The sequence below is a fragment of the Gymnodraco acuticeps genome, unplaced genomic scaffold, assembly GCF_902827175.1.
Source record: "Gymnodraco acuticeps unplaced genomic scaffold, fGymAcu1.1, whole genome shotgun sequence".
Classification (NCBI taxonomy): Eukaryota; Metazoa; Chordata; class Actinopteri; order Perciformes; family Bathydraconidae; genus Gymnodraco; species Gymnodraco acuticeps.
In genome coordinates, this window is record NW_022989750.1 from 356,240 (window position 1) to 375,940 (window position 19,701).

The window sequence follows — 19,701 nt, forward strand, 5'->3', positions numbered from 1 at the left end:
GTAATTCTTTGATGGTATGAAACTCGGTTCAGATTTATTTGCACATGTTACAGGTATTGTACAGTAATAACAAAGTATATACACACGGGACACGACCGTTTTTTACGCTGATGTCTGCCCTGCCTTTTTCTTTTGTTTCCGTTTCATAATTTTCTTTTTCAGCTGTCCACGTTTCTGTTTCTCAATGGTCTCGTGGATATTCTGTTTGAACTTCTTTTTCTGGCTCCGGATCTTCTCCAGCTCAGCTTTCCTCTTAGCCTCCAGGTCTGGATCCTGAAACGGCAGATTGATCAAAAACTGACAATATGACCCATTTGCTGATTCCAAATCAAAAGCCCTAAACTATATTTGTAATGTTTCGCTACATGGGACACCTGAGGAACAATGTTGGCCTGTGTTACAGAAACTTCGCATGATAATCAGACTGAACGACTTATTTAAACGTGTTAGGTTTATATTGCTAAACTATATTCATAGGTCTGGTAGCAACAAACGGCTCACATGGGAACCGAGCTAACAAAGAGGGAGGCATTAATAACTTAGTGGAAAGTAGAAAAAGCCCTCAATAGTTATTTGGCAGAGAAATATCCAGGAAATTGAAATTACAAACTTAATGTACCAAATGTTTAGAATTGTTTTCTATAAACAAGTTCAGCTGAAGAAAAGTAAATGATCCTTCAATTAGAATCTAAGAAGTGCCACGTAAAAACATACATTTACAATGAGTTAATTGTTTTTCGTTTTATGCTTAGTCTTGGTATAATTGACATTTTAAACTTTAATTAACAGTGTCAAAAAAAAAGTTTATTAAAGTTGGGCTGTTATAAGAAAGAAGTAAACATACCTTTCCCTCCAAGATCAGCTGTTTCCTCTTGTTGGTCTCTTTTTTCTCATCAAAATCTGTTGACTCAAGTTTCTACAATACAGAAAAGAGTTTCCCATCAAAACAAATCTTTTGTGAGAAGATAAAAACTGCCAGAAGACCTATATACTGCTTGTATGTACGGTTACTGAAAAAAACCCAACAAGAAAATATTCCTGAATTAACACAAACTCAGCTGACAATATATTTTTAAAAGAGGTGTCCGTACTATTTCACACTGCCTTCTGGTCACGTTGACCTGGGTGAGGATCTTCAGGACATCTTTCTCCACCACCGGATATTCCTTCAGCTTTGTCTCTATAGCAACAGAGCAGTTAGCGTTAGGTGCATCACAATATTACACACACTGGAGTCTGGTGTTTCCAGCTCCTTTAAGGCCCTGACACACCAGGCCGATTTCGGCTGTTTTCGTAAGTCGGGAGACGAAGCGTGTCCTGTCGCCCAAACTCAATTTGGTGTGTCCCGCACCGTCGACCGTGACACGCCTTATTTGGACTGCCAGACCCGATGCATGGCCGATTCAACATGTTGAATCGGCCATGCATCGGGTCTGGCAGTCGGACCAAACAATCACTCTGATTGGCTGTTCAGCTAGCGAATCAGTGCATGAGAAGCGAAACGGAAGTGATTGATTGATTGATTGATTGAAAAGTTTATTAACAGCTTGTATATTGGGTACAGTACAGTACAGCTCAAAACATACAATTGTTAAGGGGATGCAGACCAGAGAAAGACTTTCGTCTTGTTTACATCAGGGTCCCCCATTTCCAATTCATCATGTCATTTAAGACATAAGACATACGTGAGGGACGTAAACAAACGATTTAAGAAGGCACACACAGACTGATATTCATTTTCATCTCATCATGGCGATCTGGAATGACGCAAACCTGCTCATCACATTGATCCAGGAGAGGCCAGCTCTGTACGACATCACAGAGAAAAGGTACTCGAACCGAGTAGTGAAAACCGGACTCTGGCGAGAGATTGAAACGCAACTTGGTTTCTCGGGGTAAGATTATCTTTTTCATCAATTGAGCTCTTTAGCAGATATTGTTGGCTTTTTATTGTTTGCCAGCGTACAGTGACGTTAACGTGAAATGTAATTTGTTATTTCAACATTGTGTTTTGTTGTTATCTTGTTGCTAGCTGTGCAGTTTGGCACTGCATATAGATATGAATTGGACATGCTAACTAGCCACAATGCTTACATCGTTTATTTGTGTGCTTCAGAGAAAGAGCTGAGGAAGAAGTGGATTCTCTGCGAACCAAGTACACCCGGTACAGGAGACTTGCCCCTTCGGGTAATTGTGGAGCACCAAAGACGGGCAGACAGCAGTGGATCATAACCAGGCTGCAGTTTGCACACGCTATTTGTTGTTGTTTATATCATGCAGTCTGTTCTTCTTCTCTATCTTCCGGTTGTTGCCTATTTTTAATGACGAATACACACTACCGCCGCCTGCTGGTAAGGAGAGTTATTGCCTCTCACGCACTGAAGTCTTTGCGGTGTGTTCCCATGTGAGAGGCCGTGCAGGCTGTCACCCAGGCAGAGAGCGCTCTCCAGCACATCACATGCTGTGAATTGGCCAAGACGCAGGAGAACACGGCGACGCAACAGCCGACGTCGGCGAGTCCCCTGGTGACTGCTTGGTGTGTCAGGGCCTTTAGGTACCTGGTGGATAATCTGGTTCAGGATCAACAAGTTAATACAAGCTTACTATAATATTTAACATTTACATGAAGAGGCTACCAGCCACATCAAGGCTTTGGATTTGAATACGTTACCATTGTAGCTTGTAATCAAAAAGAGAGTCAAGATTTACAGATTTATATCTGTATAAAGTCATCGGAAGGAGATTACTGTTCATATTTCACTGATTATGAATACTATCCGACCATACGTTTATTCACTCTATGTATGGCTGCAACAATTTCTGTTTTGTATCAGTGCCAAAGCAGGAAATATCAATATTTGAAGCTGCATTTTCTGCATCAAAAATTGAACTAAGGATTCATCGATAATCTAAATCAAAAAGCCGTTCCAGCTCTAAACCTTGTGTGACTGAAAACTGGATTTGATTTATTTCAAGTAGAACAGATGTTCACACTGCAGCCACAGGTACAGACGAGCCTGCAGGTCAGACTAGTGTTTAGTTAAACCTACTATTCTCTGCTTCGATGGACTGGACCAGGTGGATGTCGTACTGCGTCACCAGAGTGATGGAGACCCCATTCCTCCCTGCAGAGGAAAATAACCACGTCATGTTTGAGCTGCATTTATTTCAGACATGTTATCATCAAGAATAAATCACACATGCATGATGTTTGTGATCTTATCATTAAAAATTACTACCTGCTCTTGCGGTTCGTCCCACTCTGTGGATGTAGATCTTTGGGAGGCCGGGGGTGTTGTGGTTAATGACGACCTGGACAGTTGGAATATCCAGACCCCTGTGAGTCAGAGAGAACAGGAAGGGTGTCAAAACAAAGTGATTTCTGTCTACAAATCTGGAACTGTGTGACAGCTTGTGGGAGGATCGACAGCCAGCAAAGCTTCTTACCTGGAAGCCACGTCCGTCGCAATCAGCAGTTTGAAGACGCTGGCCTTGAACATGGCGAGGTTTGCAAATCGTTGTTTCTGGAGAAGACGAAGAGCAGACGTTCATTGCGAGTGCCCCTTTCACCTGCTATAATCCCTCACAGACGGTTTCTACACTATCACAATGGCTTTGTGCTCGATCTACGTTTCAGTCTTTGTCTCTTTAATGAGGAATATGATTTTCCACATCCAACACGAGCGGCTCTGAGTACCGGTGATAAGCGACACACCATGTTGGAGGAAATCTCTGCCCTCACCTTTCTCTAACACAAAGCAGTCAGATTCTTTGTAAGTGCAATTAATTAACTGGTCAAACGGATTTTTATATATGGTCGCTCATCGACCTTGAAACGTCATTCAGCACGACTCAGTCACTAAAACTAAATGATTGCTTTTACTTAGTGATGGAACTACAAAATGAAAGTTTGTTAATTGCACTCTTCTTACCTGTTTCATCATGGAGTGTAGGGAGATGGTTGGAAAGTTAAATTCCCTCATCATCATGGTGAGGATTTGGCAGTCCCTTATGGAAAGAAACACATGTTCTATTGTAATAAAAAAAATGTAACCACACCAATTCAACAAATAAATGAACAAGCAGAGGCCTCTTACTAGTTATCACACCAAGGTTCAAAGAGAAAAAGGTATTGCCAACTTTGTAATTAGCAGTGGCGAGCCGTGACTTTTATACCTAGGCCCTATGACCCCCCCTTCCCTCGAAATAAGAGTTATTACATCACAGCGTATACTTTAGCGGAATATCAAAACAACGGCCCGGGGTGCAAAACGCATCAATGACAGCGACCAGGGCCGTTCCTGGCCAACTTGTAGCCCCCATGCATTATATGATGTCGCGAGTGTAAAGTCCGCGATAATAAAGCCCACCCATTTAGAGGGAAGATATGATTGGTCAATTGTACTGTCATTTGACATTACTCTCTCGTTCAGTTACTATAGCGGGCCCTCTGTGAATTTACAGCAGGACCACCAATCAGCTCCTATCTTCACAGTAACTCGCAGAGACGGCTCAAGGAGCTTCTTTCATTTAACCCTTCACATTCCAACAGAAACTGAACAGGCAGATTCGAAGGATTTATTTCTTTGGAAATGTTATTTTAAATACAATTAAATCAAGTTATTTTGGTAAAACTAATGAAAAATATAACAAAAAAAATATTTAAAAAAAAAAAAAAAAAAAAAAAGATATATTTTTTAAATGTTTTAAAATATTATTTTGTAGAATATCTTAGGCCCTCAGAGAGGGCATAGAGGGCCCTAAAGGCCCGCCACTGGTAATTAGATGTTCTGTTTAACAACAGAAGTTTATGCTACAAATCACAACCTTAACTGGCACCATTACACGTTTCATAACATGTACAAGGTTTCCTTTAGATGCATTACATTATGGTTACTACAGGGCTTAGTATGGTACGAGCAGGCACAACTTTAGGCATTTTCACTACTTCCAGTCCACTTACTTGCACGTGTTGACGAAGACGATGATGGACCAGTCGTCATGCTCGTCGGTAAACTTCTGAATCAGGTGGACCAGGTAGGCGTCCTTCACCTTCTCAGGAGTGAGGATGTACCTCTGGTCCAGCTCCTCCACGGTTCGTGTACTGTTAACAACAATAAAGGGATATTTCACCTTTCTATATTGATAGGTAGATGCCAGAGAGATCCTAGTACAGGAACTCTGGAGCAGGTATGCATTTATGGAAGGATTTGAAAGAGACTTTAATAACTGATATGATCCAATCAGAAGGCCTTCATATTCCCCTGCAGGAAACATCTTTATGGCAGCTCAGCAAAGTGTGTGCTGCAGGCAGGTCAGCCAGATGAACAGCTTCTGCTTCACAATGAATACACCAGCTTGAGTTTGTAGCTGCTTTCTGCACACATCTGAATATTGCCAGTATCTGAGCTGTACTAAGCAGAATGCTCGTTCGACCATACATAACTCCCATTATTTGCATGACTCTGCATAACATCCAAAAGCATTTGTGTGAGAGACACGCTTCAGTGATTAGCTGCACTTCAGATCAGATGCAAGAAAACTGATCTTCCAGGCTGTTGCTCCTGCTTTGTAAATAACACGCAACATTTCTCACAAAGAATGCATCTGAAATTAGGAACAAAAGTGTAGTCACTTAAAAAAAAATTGTGAAAGGCCACTAAATAAGTACTTTTAAATACATTTAAAGCCTTCTGCAAACAAAGTTAAAAACAGCTCAAATAACACCTGTAATGTGAATTTGAGAAATATTCCTTTAAAAAGTAGTTTAATGGCAGCAGGTTACTCACTCCGATTTGCTCTCCCAGAAGAAAGGTCTGTTCATGGCGATGGACTTCAGGTCGTGCAGGGTGTCTGTGAGCGTGGCGCTGAACAGAAGCGTCTGCCGTTTAGCCGGTAAAATCGCCAGGATCGTCTCCAGGTCTTTGGTGAAGTCGGTACAGCCCTGCTCCAACAGCCGGTCCGCCTCGTCCATAATCTGACAAACACACAGAGACGATGTCACAAACTGTACGAAACACGGTAGATCAAGAAGTTGCTTGACTGCATATACAGATTTAAAAAGATCCAAGCATTTGGGATCATAGGAACTACAGCACGAGATCTGAGCACTTAATGTTTTTTGCTGTTTAAAAGAATGAGGAAAAACACATGGACTTCTCTTTTGCATAATAATGTATTTATTTCTTAGTCTAAGGGCGCGTTCACACCTGCCTTGTATAGTCCGGTTGAATCGAACCCTGGTGCATTTAGCCGCTTGGTGCGGTTCATTTGGGTCGGTGTGAACACAATCCGAGACCTCTTAAGTGAACTAAACAACCGGACTCTGGTCCGCTAAAATAGGTGGTCTCGGAGCGCTTGCTTGCGAACTCTGGAGCGGTTCATTGCTGGTCTGAACGCAGTCCGCACCAAAACATAGGAAGCGCAGTATTTACGTGTCACAAGAACGCGGATATCTTCAAAAAACTTTAGCGAAAGAGTCTTTCAAGACATCCGCGGTTGTTTAGTTAAAAGAGTAAAGCAGAATTAAGTGTTGAACAGTGTCGTGTAAAGTAAAAATTCTCCGTCAGCTACATAAAAGTAAGAACACCTGTCGTCGGTGAAACGCCCCTCCTCTGCAGAACGTCTCATGGATAATGTGCAGCGACGCGGTCATTATGGGGAAAAGAACACCGACAGGCTGATCAGGAGCCCGACGCGAAGCGGAGGGATCTAGATCGGCATGAAGGTGTTATTTTCCCCATAATGACCAAGTCGGTGCACATTATCCCGCTTATTACACATGGCCACATTCTCAACAAAGTAACGACATGACTCCTAATATTAATTGAAATGCTTTTATGGATTTAGAAAATAGTTTTATGTATTGATTTAAATTGACATGCATCCGCTAAGAAAAGTAGTCCGTTGTTACTGTTTGAACTAACGTAGCAACGGCAGGAACTGCTTCGATAGCGTTTTTGAGGAGCTTTTTGATTACAGATTTGAAAACATCGTTGCTTGCTTTAAAAGTAGCACACTTCATGATGTCAGACCTTGGAAAGTATCTAGATATCCCTGCCCTGATGTCAAAGTAACTGGCAACTGAATATGTGTCGCCGTCTGATGTCTGTCTGGACCGCTGCGTAAAAAGGAGGGTTTCTGCCCGTTACTTCTCCGCTGTTTTCTTGTCGCTCTTGTCTTGTCAGTTAGTTTCAGCCAAACTGTATACAGTTAAATCGAACAGACTTCTTTGTGCAGATGTGAGCGTCCTTAACAACGGTCAATAAATCCTTGACAGCGGTCTGTCTGTTCTGGATTAAAAACGTGTCACGTGTTTTGAATTGACCAATCAGAATCGAGTATTCAACAAAGCCATGTAATAATGTTTTTTAACGGACGTTGTCTGATTATATAATCATATGCGCGGGCCGCTAGTGTCTGTTGATCTCCAGACTAACAGCAGCATGAGAATAACCTGCCGAAAGTGCCGATGCTCCATGGCGGAGGCTCCGCTAGAAATTGCCGGGATTTGCGTTTTTACCCCCTTAATGTCTGACCAATGGTTGAACAGCATTTCCGAGCACATGACTTGTGTTTAAAGTTTATAGTCCGTTTGAGTTTTGCCCGTGTGAACGCAAACCGAACCTTCTGAAAAATGAAACAATGTAACAAACTGTGGTCTGGTGTGCACCAGAGAGCGGACTATTAGGTGTGAATGCACCCTAAATGTATTCCTTGGCCCAACATATCTTTAGTTCATTAGAGCGATTAGAGACCTTGTCCTAGTATAAGTTTGTGTTCCTCCCTAAACTCACCAGAAACTGGATTCTGCTCATGCTGAAGGTGTTGGAGCTGCGGATGTGATCTGCTAACCGTCCGGGCGTAGCTACGACCACATGAGGTTGTTTGGAGAGCTCCAGAGCCTGGCTCACCATGTCTGTCAGAAACACAGTAGAGACCACATCAGCACGGAGAAGATGCTCAGATAGAGTTTAAAGTAACTCGCTGCAATGATTTATTCAACTTTAAGCAGCAGCAAAGTAACAGCAGAGCTTTAAAATTGGTTACCCATTCCACCGACGACGATGCAGTCCTTTAGACCCAGCGGCTTCCCAAAGACTCGAAACTGCTCTGCGATCTGATAGGCCAGCTCCCTGTATGACATCACAGACACAACATCAGTGAGAGTCAGTAACATAGTTTCCATTCATCTTAGCTCAAGTATCAATAACAAATGCCTCATATGTTTGATGGGGACAGATCCATTTGAAAAATAGTTTGTGTTCAGTTGTTCTGAGCTAACATATAAAGACAGTCTGTGTTGAGTTCTGTATTTTAAATAAATACAAAAAAACTCATCTTTATATCTCAGATTTAGACTATATGTCGTGAATATTAAGACTGCTCGGTTCAAATACATTGGTCGTTTAATTTGGCAAAGTGTCAGAGAACCATACTGTGAAACACTAAATGTCTTAATGTGGATTTTCCCCCATAAGTGTAGCGGGGTCTCCCAGCTTGCTCTCTGACGCTGCACAGCACAGACCTGGTAGGAGTGAGCACCAAGCAGAAGATGCCATATGGATCCTCGGACAGTTTCTGCACAACTGGAAGCACAAAAGCTGCTGTCTTCCCACTTCCAGTCTTAGCGCAGCCCATACAGTCCCGACCTGCGAGGAGAAACAGACATCACATTCATTCATCTGCTCTGATTTCTGGTTAACCAACTTACAAGGTAACTTCAGAGGATTCTACAGTAATTAGTTACAATACCTTTATCATAATGGTGACAATCTCATACTCCATGAGAAAAAAAGTATTTGTTGTCTTTGCTTATCATTACTCGTGATTTTTCTGGAAAATGTGGAAGCAGTCACATGGGGTAATCATTTACATGTTATTGTTTACTATGTATTATGAGGGAAAGAGCCGTATCAAAACAAAAGCCTTATTCCTGACCTCTTAATCATACCTCCAATCAATAAAAAGTTATACTTCAACTGCAACTAAGAGCAGTTTGGCTCATTTATAATACAAGCAGAACCCACAAGTGTCTCATGATTTGGAAAATGTACCATTATTTTAAATACATTTTAACTTACCTGACCATTACAATTATAACATGTGTTGAGTAGAGTTTCATTACTAATCGACACTGCTGATATGGACGTCCACGGTAGTGAAGAAGATATTTACATCACAGGTTGATGGGCTGGGAATATAGATGTTTACTGTGGACATTTAACAGAGACTTACCGTCCAGTATCGGCGGCATGCAATGTTCCTGTACCGGAGTGGGTTTGTTGATGCCCATCTGTTTACACTGTTTCACCAGCCAGTCTGCCAGGCCCAGCGAAGAAAAGTCACACATTCCTATCGATTTACCGGGCTAGATTATTACTTCTGTCAACTTTATTTTACACAATAATTACGGAAATACTCGCGTTAAACGTAGAGTTAAACATCCTCGTGTGTTTCATCAATGGTCGCTGCGTGATTACGTAACAGTACTAACGTAGTTTTCTTCTTCTGCAAGTTACGGACGATTGGAGACGGTGCTGCCCTCTGTTGGTTAAATATTGTGTTTTTTTAACTCCACTATATTTATCTGACAGGTTTATTGGCTTTTCAGGTTTGATTTTCTTATTCTTCTAGACAAAAGCATTGCCAACGTAGGTAATTTTAAATGATAGTGTAAAACTAAAGGGTACATTTTCATGCATATGTCAAAAATAGTATTGTTCTTCATTAGGTAAATAAACAATTACAAAATAAATGTTCTGAAACGTTTGCAAAGTGCATAATTAAAAAGGTAAAAAATAGGTTGAGCTCATGAAAATGGACTTGGTTCTTACGAGAGAGTGATGCTACAAACATACGATGCTCCTTTGTAAAAATGTATTGATTGATTTTTGACATATTTTATATATATATATCAGTTGTTGCAGCTGTAATATGTTTTTGAGGGGAGCTTGTACATTTCACTTAGGGATGTGGAAATACTTTCTAATTTCTGTTTATTCTAATAATTATACTCTGACCCATGTGGTAGAGAGCTGTTTGGTAAAGCGTTCTTTCTTTAATTAACAATCGAATGACCTCTACGTCAATTGATAGATATTGCTGTCCTAAGGTTTTACCACTCCGGCTGGATGATGAAGTTAGACATAATTTCAGATCAATACAAAAACGTGAACTTAAATGTCAGGTTGTTTATTTTCCCACATGATGAAGCACCACTGATACACAGACAATCTATCACAGATATAAAAGTTGCATTTATTTCTTAGCTCACATAACTTCATCCACAGATCTGGAGTCATTTTAACCTTAACTTGTCTTCTGTGCTTAATAGCACTAACTTGTCCCTCTGACTGACCCTGCCTAATGTACCTTATTATTTTAATGGCAGATTATATTTGCATCTGGGTGACTAGTGAACAATGCTATTTGCACCTCGATGAGTACAGTGAGCAATGCTATTTGCACCCAGGTGGCTATAGTGAACAATGCTATTTGAACCAGGGTGACTATAGTCAACAATGCTATTTGCATCCAGGTGACTAGTCAACAATGCTATTTGAACCAGGGTGATTGTAGTCAACAGTGTTGGGACTAACGCGTTACAAGTAACGCGTTACTGTAACGCCGTTACTAGTTAGCATGATAGCATGTCCGGGCGGCACACGGCATATGGGACGGAAAACTTTTTCCAACTACCTGGAGAAAGAATATACAAAAATGGAAAGCCAGCTAATATCGATGCAATCCAGATTGCATATAATGCATGTCAAGTTGAACAGATTGTATTATTCTCCAATGCAATAACAGTACTGAAATGAAGGCGATAAGGGCATTAATGGGAGAAATTTTTTCAAGTAACGCATTACTTTTGGGTGTAAGTAACTAGTAAAGTAACTGAGTTACTTTTGACATGAAGTAACTAGTAATGGTAACTAGTTACTGGTTTTCAGTAACTAGCACAACACTGATAGTCAACAATGCTATTTGCAACCGGGTGACTATAGTCAACAATGCTATTTGCATCCAGGTGACTATAGTCAACAATACTATTTGCATCTGGGTGACTATAGTCAACAATACTATTTGCATCTGGGTGACTATAGTCAACAATGCTATTTGCATCCGGGTGACTAGTCAACAATGCTATTTGCATCCGGGTGACTAGTCAACAATGCTATTTGCATCTGGGTGACTATAGTCAACAATACTATTTGCATCTGGGTGACTATAGTCAACAATGCTATTTGCATCCGGGTGACTATAGTCAACAATGCTATTTGCATCCGGGTGACTAGTCAACAATGCTATTTGCATCCGGGTGACTATAGTCAACAATACTATTTGCATCCGGGTGACTAGTCAACAATACTATTTGCATCTGGGTGACTATAGTCAACAATACTATTTGCATCCGGGTGACTAGTCAACAATACTATTTGCATCCGGGTGCCTATAGTCAACAATGCTATTTGCATCCGGGTGACTATAGTCAACAATACTATTTGCATCCGGGTGACTATAGTCAACAATGCTATTTGCACCCGGGTGACTATAGTCAACAATGCTTTTTGCATCCAGGTGACTATAGTCAACAATGCTATTTGCATCCAGGTGACTATAGTCAACAATGCTTTTTGCATCCAGGTGACTATAGTCAACAATGCTTTTTGCACCCGGGTGACTAGTCAACAATGCTATTTGCATCCGGGTGACTATAGTCAACAATGCTATTTGCATCCGGGTGACTATAGTCAACAATGCTATTTGCATCCGGGTGACTATAGTCAACAATGCTATTTGCACCCGGGTGACTAGTCAACAATGCTATTTGCATCCAGGTGACTATAGTCAACAATGCTATTTGCATCCAGGTGACTATAGTCAACAATGCTATTTGCATCCGGGTGACTATAGTCAACAATGCTATTTGCATCCGGGTGACTAGTCAATAATGCCATTTGCATCCAGGTGACTATAGTCAACAATGCTATTTGCATCCAGGTGACTATAGTCAACAATGCTATTTGCATCCGGGTGACTATAGTCAACAATGCTATTTGCATCCGGGTGACTATAGTCAACAATGCTATTTGCACCCGGGGTGACTAGTCAACAATGCTATTTGCATCCAGGTGACTATAGTCAACAATGCTATTTGCATCCGGGTGACTATAGTCAACAATGCTATTTGCATCCGGGTGACTAGTCAATAATGCCATTTGCATCCAGGTGACTATAGTCAACAATGCTATTTGCATCCAGGTGACTATAGTCAACAATGCTATTTGCATCCGGGTGACTATAGTCAACAATGCTATTTGCATCCAGGTGACTATAGTCAACAATGCTATTTGCATCCAGGTGACTATAGTCAACAATGCTATTTGCATCCAGGTGACTATAGTCAACAATGCTATTTGCATCCGGGTGACTATAGTCAACAATGCTATTTGCACCCGGGTGACTATAGTCAACAATGCTATTTGCATCCGGGTGACTATAGTCAACAATGCTATTTGCATCCAGGTGACTATAGTCAACAATGCTATTTGCACCCGGGTGACTATAGTCAACAATGCTATTTGCATCCAGGTGACTATAGTCAACAATGCTATTTGAATCCAGGTGACTATAGTCAACAATGCTATTTGCATCCAGGTGACTATAGTCAACAATGCTATTTGCATCCGGGTGACTATAGTCAACAATGCTATTTGCATCCGGGTGACTAGTCAACAATGCTATTTGCATCCGGGTGACTATAGTCAACAATGCTATTTGCATCCAGGTGACTATAGTCAACAATGCTATTTGCATCCAGGTGACTATAGTCAACAATGCTATTTGCATCCGGGTAACTATAGTCAACAATGCTATTTGCATCCGGGTGACTATAGTCAACAATGCTATTTGCATCCGGGTGACTATAGTCAACAATGCTATTTGCATCCGGGTGACTATAGTCAACAATGCTATTTGCATCCGGGTGACTATAGTCAACAATGCTATTTGCATCCAGGTGACTATAGTCAACAATGCTATTTGCATCCGGGTGACTATAGTCAACAATGCTATTTGCATCCGGGTGACTATAGTCAACAATACTATTTGCATCCAGGTGACTATAGTCAACAATGCTATTTGCATCCGGGTGACTATAGTCAACAATGCTATTTGCATCCGGGTGACTATAGTCAACAATGCTATTTGCATCCAGGTGACTATAGTCAACAATGCTATTTGCATCCAGGTGACTATAATCAACAATGCTATTTGCATCCGGGTGACTATAGTCAACAATGCTATTTGCATCCAGGTGACTATAGTCAACAATGCTATTTGCATCCGGGTGACTATAGTCAACAATGCTATTTGCATCCAGGTGACTATAGTCAACAATGCTATTTGCACCCGGGTGACTAGTCAACAATGCTATTTGCATCCAGGTGACTATAGTCAACAATGCTATTTGCATCCGGGTGACTATAGTCAACAATGCTATTTGCATCCAGGTGACTATAGTCAACAATGCTATTTGCATCCGGGTGACTAGTCAACAATGCTATTTGCATCCGGGTGACTATAGTCAACAATGCTATTTGCATCCGGGTGACTATAGTCAACAATGCTATTTGCATCCGGGTGACTATAGTCAACAATGCTATTTGCATCCAGGTGACTATAGTCAACAATGCTATTTGCATCCGGGTGACTATAGTCAACAATGCTATTTGCATCCGGGTGACTATAGTCAACAATGCGTTTTGTATCCGAGTGACTATAGTCAACAATGCGTTTTGCATCCGGGTGACTATAGTCAACAATGCGTTTTGCATCCGGGTGACTAGTCAACAATGCTATTTGCATCCGGGTGACTATAGTCAACAATGTTATTTGCATCCGGGTGACTATAGTCAACAATGCGTTTTGCACCCGGGTGACTAGTCAACAATGCTATTTGCATCCAGGTGACTAGTCAACAATGCTTTTTGAACCCGGGTGACTATAGTCAACAATGCTATTTGCATCCGGGTGACTATAGTCAACAATGCTTTTTGCATCCAGGTGACTATAGTCAACAATGCTTTTTGCACCCGGGTGACTAGTCAACAATGCTATTTGCATCCGGGTGACTATAGTCAACAATGCTATTTGCATCCGGGTGACTATAGTCAACAATGCTATTTGCATCCGGGTGACTATAGTCAACAATGCTATTTGCACCCGGGTGACTATAGTCAACAATGCTATTTGCATCCAGGTGACTATAGTCAACAATGCTATTTGCATCCGGGTGACTATAGTCAACAATGCTATTTGCATCCGGGTGACTATAGTCAACAATGCTATTTGCATCCAGGTGACTATAGTCAACAATGCTATTTGCATCCGGGTGACTATAGTCAACAATGCTTTTTGCACCCGGGTGACTATAGTCAACAATGCTATTTGCATCCAGGTGACTATAGTCAACAATGCTATTTGCATCCAGGTGACTATAGTCAACAATGCTATTTGCATCCAGGTGACTATAGTCAACAATGCTATTTGCATCCAGGTGACTATAGTCAACAATGCTATTTACATCCGGGTGACTATAGTCAACAATGCTATTTGCATCCAGGTGACTATAGTCAACAATGCTATTTGCATCCGGGTGACTATAGTCAACAATGCTATTTGCATCCGGGTGACTATAGTCAACAATGCTATTTGCATCCAGGTGACTATAGTCACAATGCTATTTGCATCCGGGTGACTATAGTCAACAATGCTATTTGCATCCAGGTGACTATAGTCAACAATGCTATTTGCACCCGGGTGACTAGTCAACAATGCTATTTGCATCCGGGTGACTATAGTCAACAATGCTATTTGCATCCAGGTGACTATAGTCAACAATGCTATTTGCATCCGGGTGACTAGTCAACAATGCTATTTGCATCCGGGTGACTATAGTCAACAATGCTATTTGCATCCGGGTGACTAGTCACAATGCTATTTGCATCCGGGTGACTATAGTCAAACAATGCTATTTGCATCCGGGTGACTATAGTCAACAATGCTATTTGCACCCGGGTGACTATAGTCAACATGCTATTTGCATCCAGGTGACTATAGTCAACAATGCTATTTGCATCCGGTTGACTATAGTCAAGAATGCTATTTGAATCCAGGGTTGACTATAGTCAACAATGCTATTTGCATCCAGGTTGGAATATAGTCAAATGCTATTGCATCCAGGTGACTATAGTCAACAATGCTATTTGCATCCGGGTGACTATAGTCAACAATGCTATTTGCATCCGGGTGACTATAGTCAACAATGCTTTTTGCATCCGGGTGACTATAGTCAACAATGCTATTTGCATCCAGGTGACTATAGTCAACAATGCTTTTTGCATCCAGGTGACTATAGTCAACAATGCTATTTGCATCCAGGTGACTATAGTCAACAATGCTATTTGCATCCGGGTGACTATAGTCAACAATGCTATTTGCATCCGGGTGACTAGTCAATAATGCCATTTGCATCCAGGTGACTATAGTCAACAATGCTATTTGCATCCGGGTGACTATAGTCAACAATGCTATTTGCACCCGGGTGACTATAGTCAACAATGCTATTTGCATCCAGGTGACTATAGTCAACAATGCTATTTGCATCCAGGTGACTATAGTCAACAATGCTATTTGCATCCAGGTGACTATAGTCAACAATGCTATTTGCATCCGGGTGACTATAGTCAACAATGCTATTTGCATCCGGGTGACTATAGTCAACAATGCTATTTGCATCCGGGTGACTATAGTCAACAATGCTATTTGCATCCAGGTGACTATAGTCAACAATGCTATTTGCATCGGGTGACTATAGTCAACAATGCTATTTGCATCCAGGTGACTATAGTCAACAATGCTATTTGCATCCAGGTGACTATAGTCAACAATGCTATTTGCATCCAGGTGACTATAGTCAACAATGCTATTTGCATCCAGGTGACTATAGTCAACAATGCTATTTGCACCCGGGTGACTAGTCAACAATGCTATTTGCATCCAGGTGACTATAGTCAACAATGCTATTGCATCCGGGTGACTATAGTCAACAATGCTATTTGCATCCGGGTGACTATAGTCAACAATGCTATTTGCATCCGGGTGACTATAGTCAACAATGCTATTTGCATCCAGGTGACTATAGTCAACAATGCGTTTTGCATCCAGGTGACTATAGTCAACAATGCTATTTGCATCCGGGTGACTATAGTCAACAATGCTATTTGCATCCAGGTGACTAGTCAACAATGCTATTTGGCATCCAGGGTGACTATAGTCAACAATGCTATTTGCATCCAGGTGAACTATAGTCAACAATGCTATTTGCATCCGGGTGACTATAGTCAACAATGCTATTTGCAATCCGGGTGACTATAGTCAATAATGCTATTTGCATCCGGGGTGACTATAGTCAACAATGCTATTTGCATCCAGGTGACTATAGTCAACAATGCTATTTGCATCCAGGTGACTATAGTCAACAATGCTATTTGCAATCCAGGTGACTATAGTCAACAATGCTATTTGCATCCAGGTGACTATAGTCAACAATGCTATTTGCAATCCCGGGTGACTAGTCAACTAATGCCTATTTTGCATCCAGGTGACTATAGTCAAACAATGCTATTGCATCCAGGGTGACTATAGTCAACAAATGCTATTTGCATCCAGGTGACTATAGTCAACAATGCTATTTGCATCCCGGGTGACTATAGTCAACAATGCTATTTGCATCCAGGTGACTATAGTCACAATGCTATTTGCAATCCGGGTGACTATAGTCAACAATGCTATTTGCATCCGGGTGACTATAGTCAACAATGCTATTTTGCATCCGGGTGACTATAGTCAACAATGCTATTTGCATCCAGGTGCTATCAACAATGCTATTTGCTATCCCAGGGTGACTATAGTCAACAATGCTATTTGCATCCAGGTGACTATAGTCAACAATGCTATTTGCATCCAGGTGACTATAGTCACAATGCTATTTGCATCCAGGTGACTATAGTCAACAATGCTATTTGCATCCAGGTGACTATAGGTCAACAATGCTATTTGCATCCAGGGTGACTATAGTCAACAATGCTATTTGCATCCAGGTGACTATAGTCAACAATGCTTATTTGCATCCGGGTGACTATAGTCAACAATGCTATTTGCATCCAGGTGACTATAGTCAACAATGCTATTTGCATCCGGTGACTATAGTCAACAATGCTATTTGCATCCAGGTGACTATAGTCAACAATGCTATTTGCATCCGGGTGACTATAGTCAACAATGCTATTTGCATCCAGGTGACTATAGTCAACAATGCTATTTGCATCCAGGTGACTATAGTCAACAATGCTATTTGCATCCAGGTGACTATAGTCAACAATGCTATTTGCACCCGGGTGACTAGTCAACAATGCTATTTGCATCCAGGTGACTATAGTCAACAATGCTATTTGCATCCGGGTGACTATAGTCAACAATGCTATTTGCATCCGGGTGACTATAGTCAACAATGCTATTTGCATCCAGGTGACTAGTCAACAATGCTATTTGCATCCAGGTGACTATAGTCAACAATGCTATTTGCATCCAGGTGACTATAGTCAACAATGCTATTTGCATCCGGGTGACTATAGTCAACAATGCTATTTGCATCCGGGTGACTATAGTCAACAATGCTATTTGCATCCGGGTGACTATAGTCAACAATGCTATTTGCATCCAGGTGACTAGTCAACAATGCTATTTGCATCCAGGTGACTATAGTCAACAATGCTATTTGCATCCAGGTGACTATAGTCAACAATGCTATTTGCATCCGGGTAACTATAGTCAACAATGCTATTTGCATCCGGGTGACTATAGTCAACAATGCTATTTGCATCCGGGTGACTATAGTCAACAATGCTATTTGCATCCAGGTGACTATAGTCAACAATGCTATTTGCATCCGGGTGACTATAGTCAACAATGCTATTTGCATCCAGGTGACTATAGTCAACAATGCTATTTGCATCCGGGTGACTATAGTCAACAATGCTATTTGCATCCGGGTGACTATAGTCAACAATGCTATTTGCATCCGGGTGACTATAGTCAACAATGCTATTTGCATCCGGATGACTAGTCAACAATGCTATTTGCATCCGGGTGACTATAGTCAACAATGCTATTTGCATCCGGGTGACTATAGTCAACAATGCGTTTTGCATCCGGGTGACTATAGTCAACAATGCTATTTGCATCCGGGTGACTATAGTCAACAATGCGTTTTGCATCCGGGTGACTATAGTCAACAATGCTATTTGCATCCGGGTGACTATAGTCAACAATGCGTTTTGCATCCGGGTGACTATAGTCAACAATGCTATTTGCATCCGGGTGACTATAGTCAACAATGTTATTTGCATCCGGGTGACTATAGTCAACAATGCGTTTTGCATCCGGGTGACTATAGTCAACAATGCGTTTTGCATCCGGGTGACTATAGTCAACAATGCGTTTTGCATCCGGGTGACTATAGTCAACAATGCGTTTTGCATCCCAATGAGTATACAGTTTCAAGAAAATGTGAACCCTTTGGATTCTCCACACATAGCGTTGTGTGTTCCTTCCAAACAACTCAACTTTGGTTTCATCTGTCCACAGAATATTTTGCCAGTAGTGCTGTGGAACATCCAGGTGCTCTTTTGCAAACTTCAAACGTGCAGCAATGTTTTTTCTGGACAGCAGTGGCTTCCTCCGTGGTGTCCTCCCATGAACTCCATTCTTGTTCAGTGTTTTACGTATCGTAGATTCGTCAACAGAGATGTTAGCTTGTGCCAGAGATTTCTTTAAGTCTCTAGCTGACACTCTAGGATTCTTCTTCACCTCATTGAGCATTCTGCGCTGTGCTCTTGCAGTCATATTTACAGGACGGCCACTCCTAGGGAGAGTAGCAACAGTGCTGAACTTTCTCCATTTATAGACAATGTGTCTTACTGATGAACATCAAGGCTTTTAGAGATACTTTTGTAACCCTTTCCAGCTTTATGCAAGTCAACAATTCTTAATCGTAGGTCTTCTGAGAGCTCTTTTGTGCGAGGCATGGTTCACATCTGGCAATGCTTCTTAAGAATAGCAAATTCAAAACTGGTGTGTATTTTTTATAGGGCAGGGCAGCTTTAACCAACACCTCCAATCTCGTCTCATTGATTGGACTCCAGGTTGGCAGACTCCTGACTCCAATTAGCTCTTGAAGAAGTCTTTAGCCTAGGGGTTCACATACTTTTTCCACCCTGCACTGTGAATGTTTACATGGTGTGTTCAATAAAAACATGAAAACATATAATTGTTTGTGTGGTATTAGTTTAAGCAGACTGTGTTTGTCTATTGTTGTGACTTAGATGAAGATCAGAACACATTTTATGACCAACTTATGCAGAAATCCAGGTAATTCCAAAGGGTTCACATACTTTTTCTTGCAACTGTAGTGATCAATGCTATTTGAACCAGGGTGACTATAGCGAACAATGTAGCGAAAAATAATATTTGCACCCCGATGAACAGTGAACAATGATATTTGCACCCGGGTGTATATAGTGAACAATCCTACCTTTTACATGTGTATCCTTCATACCAAAGATGCACTTTCTC

The 19,701-nt window shown here is 41.2% G+C and overlaps 1 protein-coding gene across 1 annotated transcript; it reads right to left on the bottom strand.

Annotated features, from left to right (window-relative positions):
- Positions 1–4: 4 nt before the first annotated feature.
- ddx49 (DEAD (Asp-Glu-Ala-Asp) box polypeptide 49) lies at positions 5–9,502 on the bottom strand. Its single transcript, XM_034202743.1, has 13 exons — positions 9,238–9,502; positions 8,528–8,651; positions 8,050–8,135; positions 7,797–7,918; positions 5,790–5,977; positions 4,964–5,104; positions 3,933–4,008; positions 3,448–3,524; positions 3,240–3,337; positions 3,051–3,125; positions 1,092–1,180; positions 845–916; positions 5–273 (listed from the first exon to the last, which is right to left on the bottom strand). Exons 1-13 carry the CDS (start codon positions 9,350–9,352, stop codon positions 103–105), a joined length of 1,434 nt encoding a protein of 477 aa, XP_034058634.1. The 5' UTR covers positions 9,353–9,502; the 3' UTR covers positions 5–102.
- Between the last annotated feature and the right edge of the window lie 10,199 nt (positions 9,503–19,701).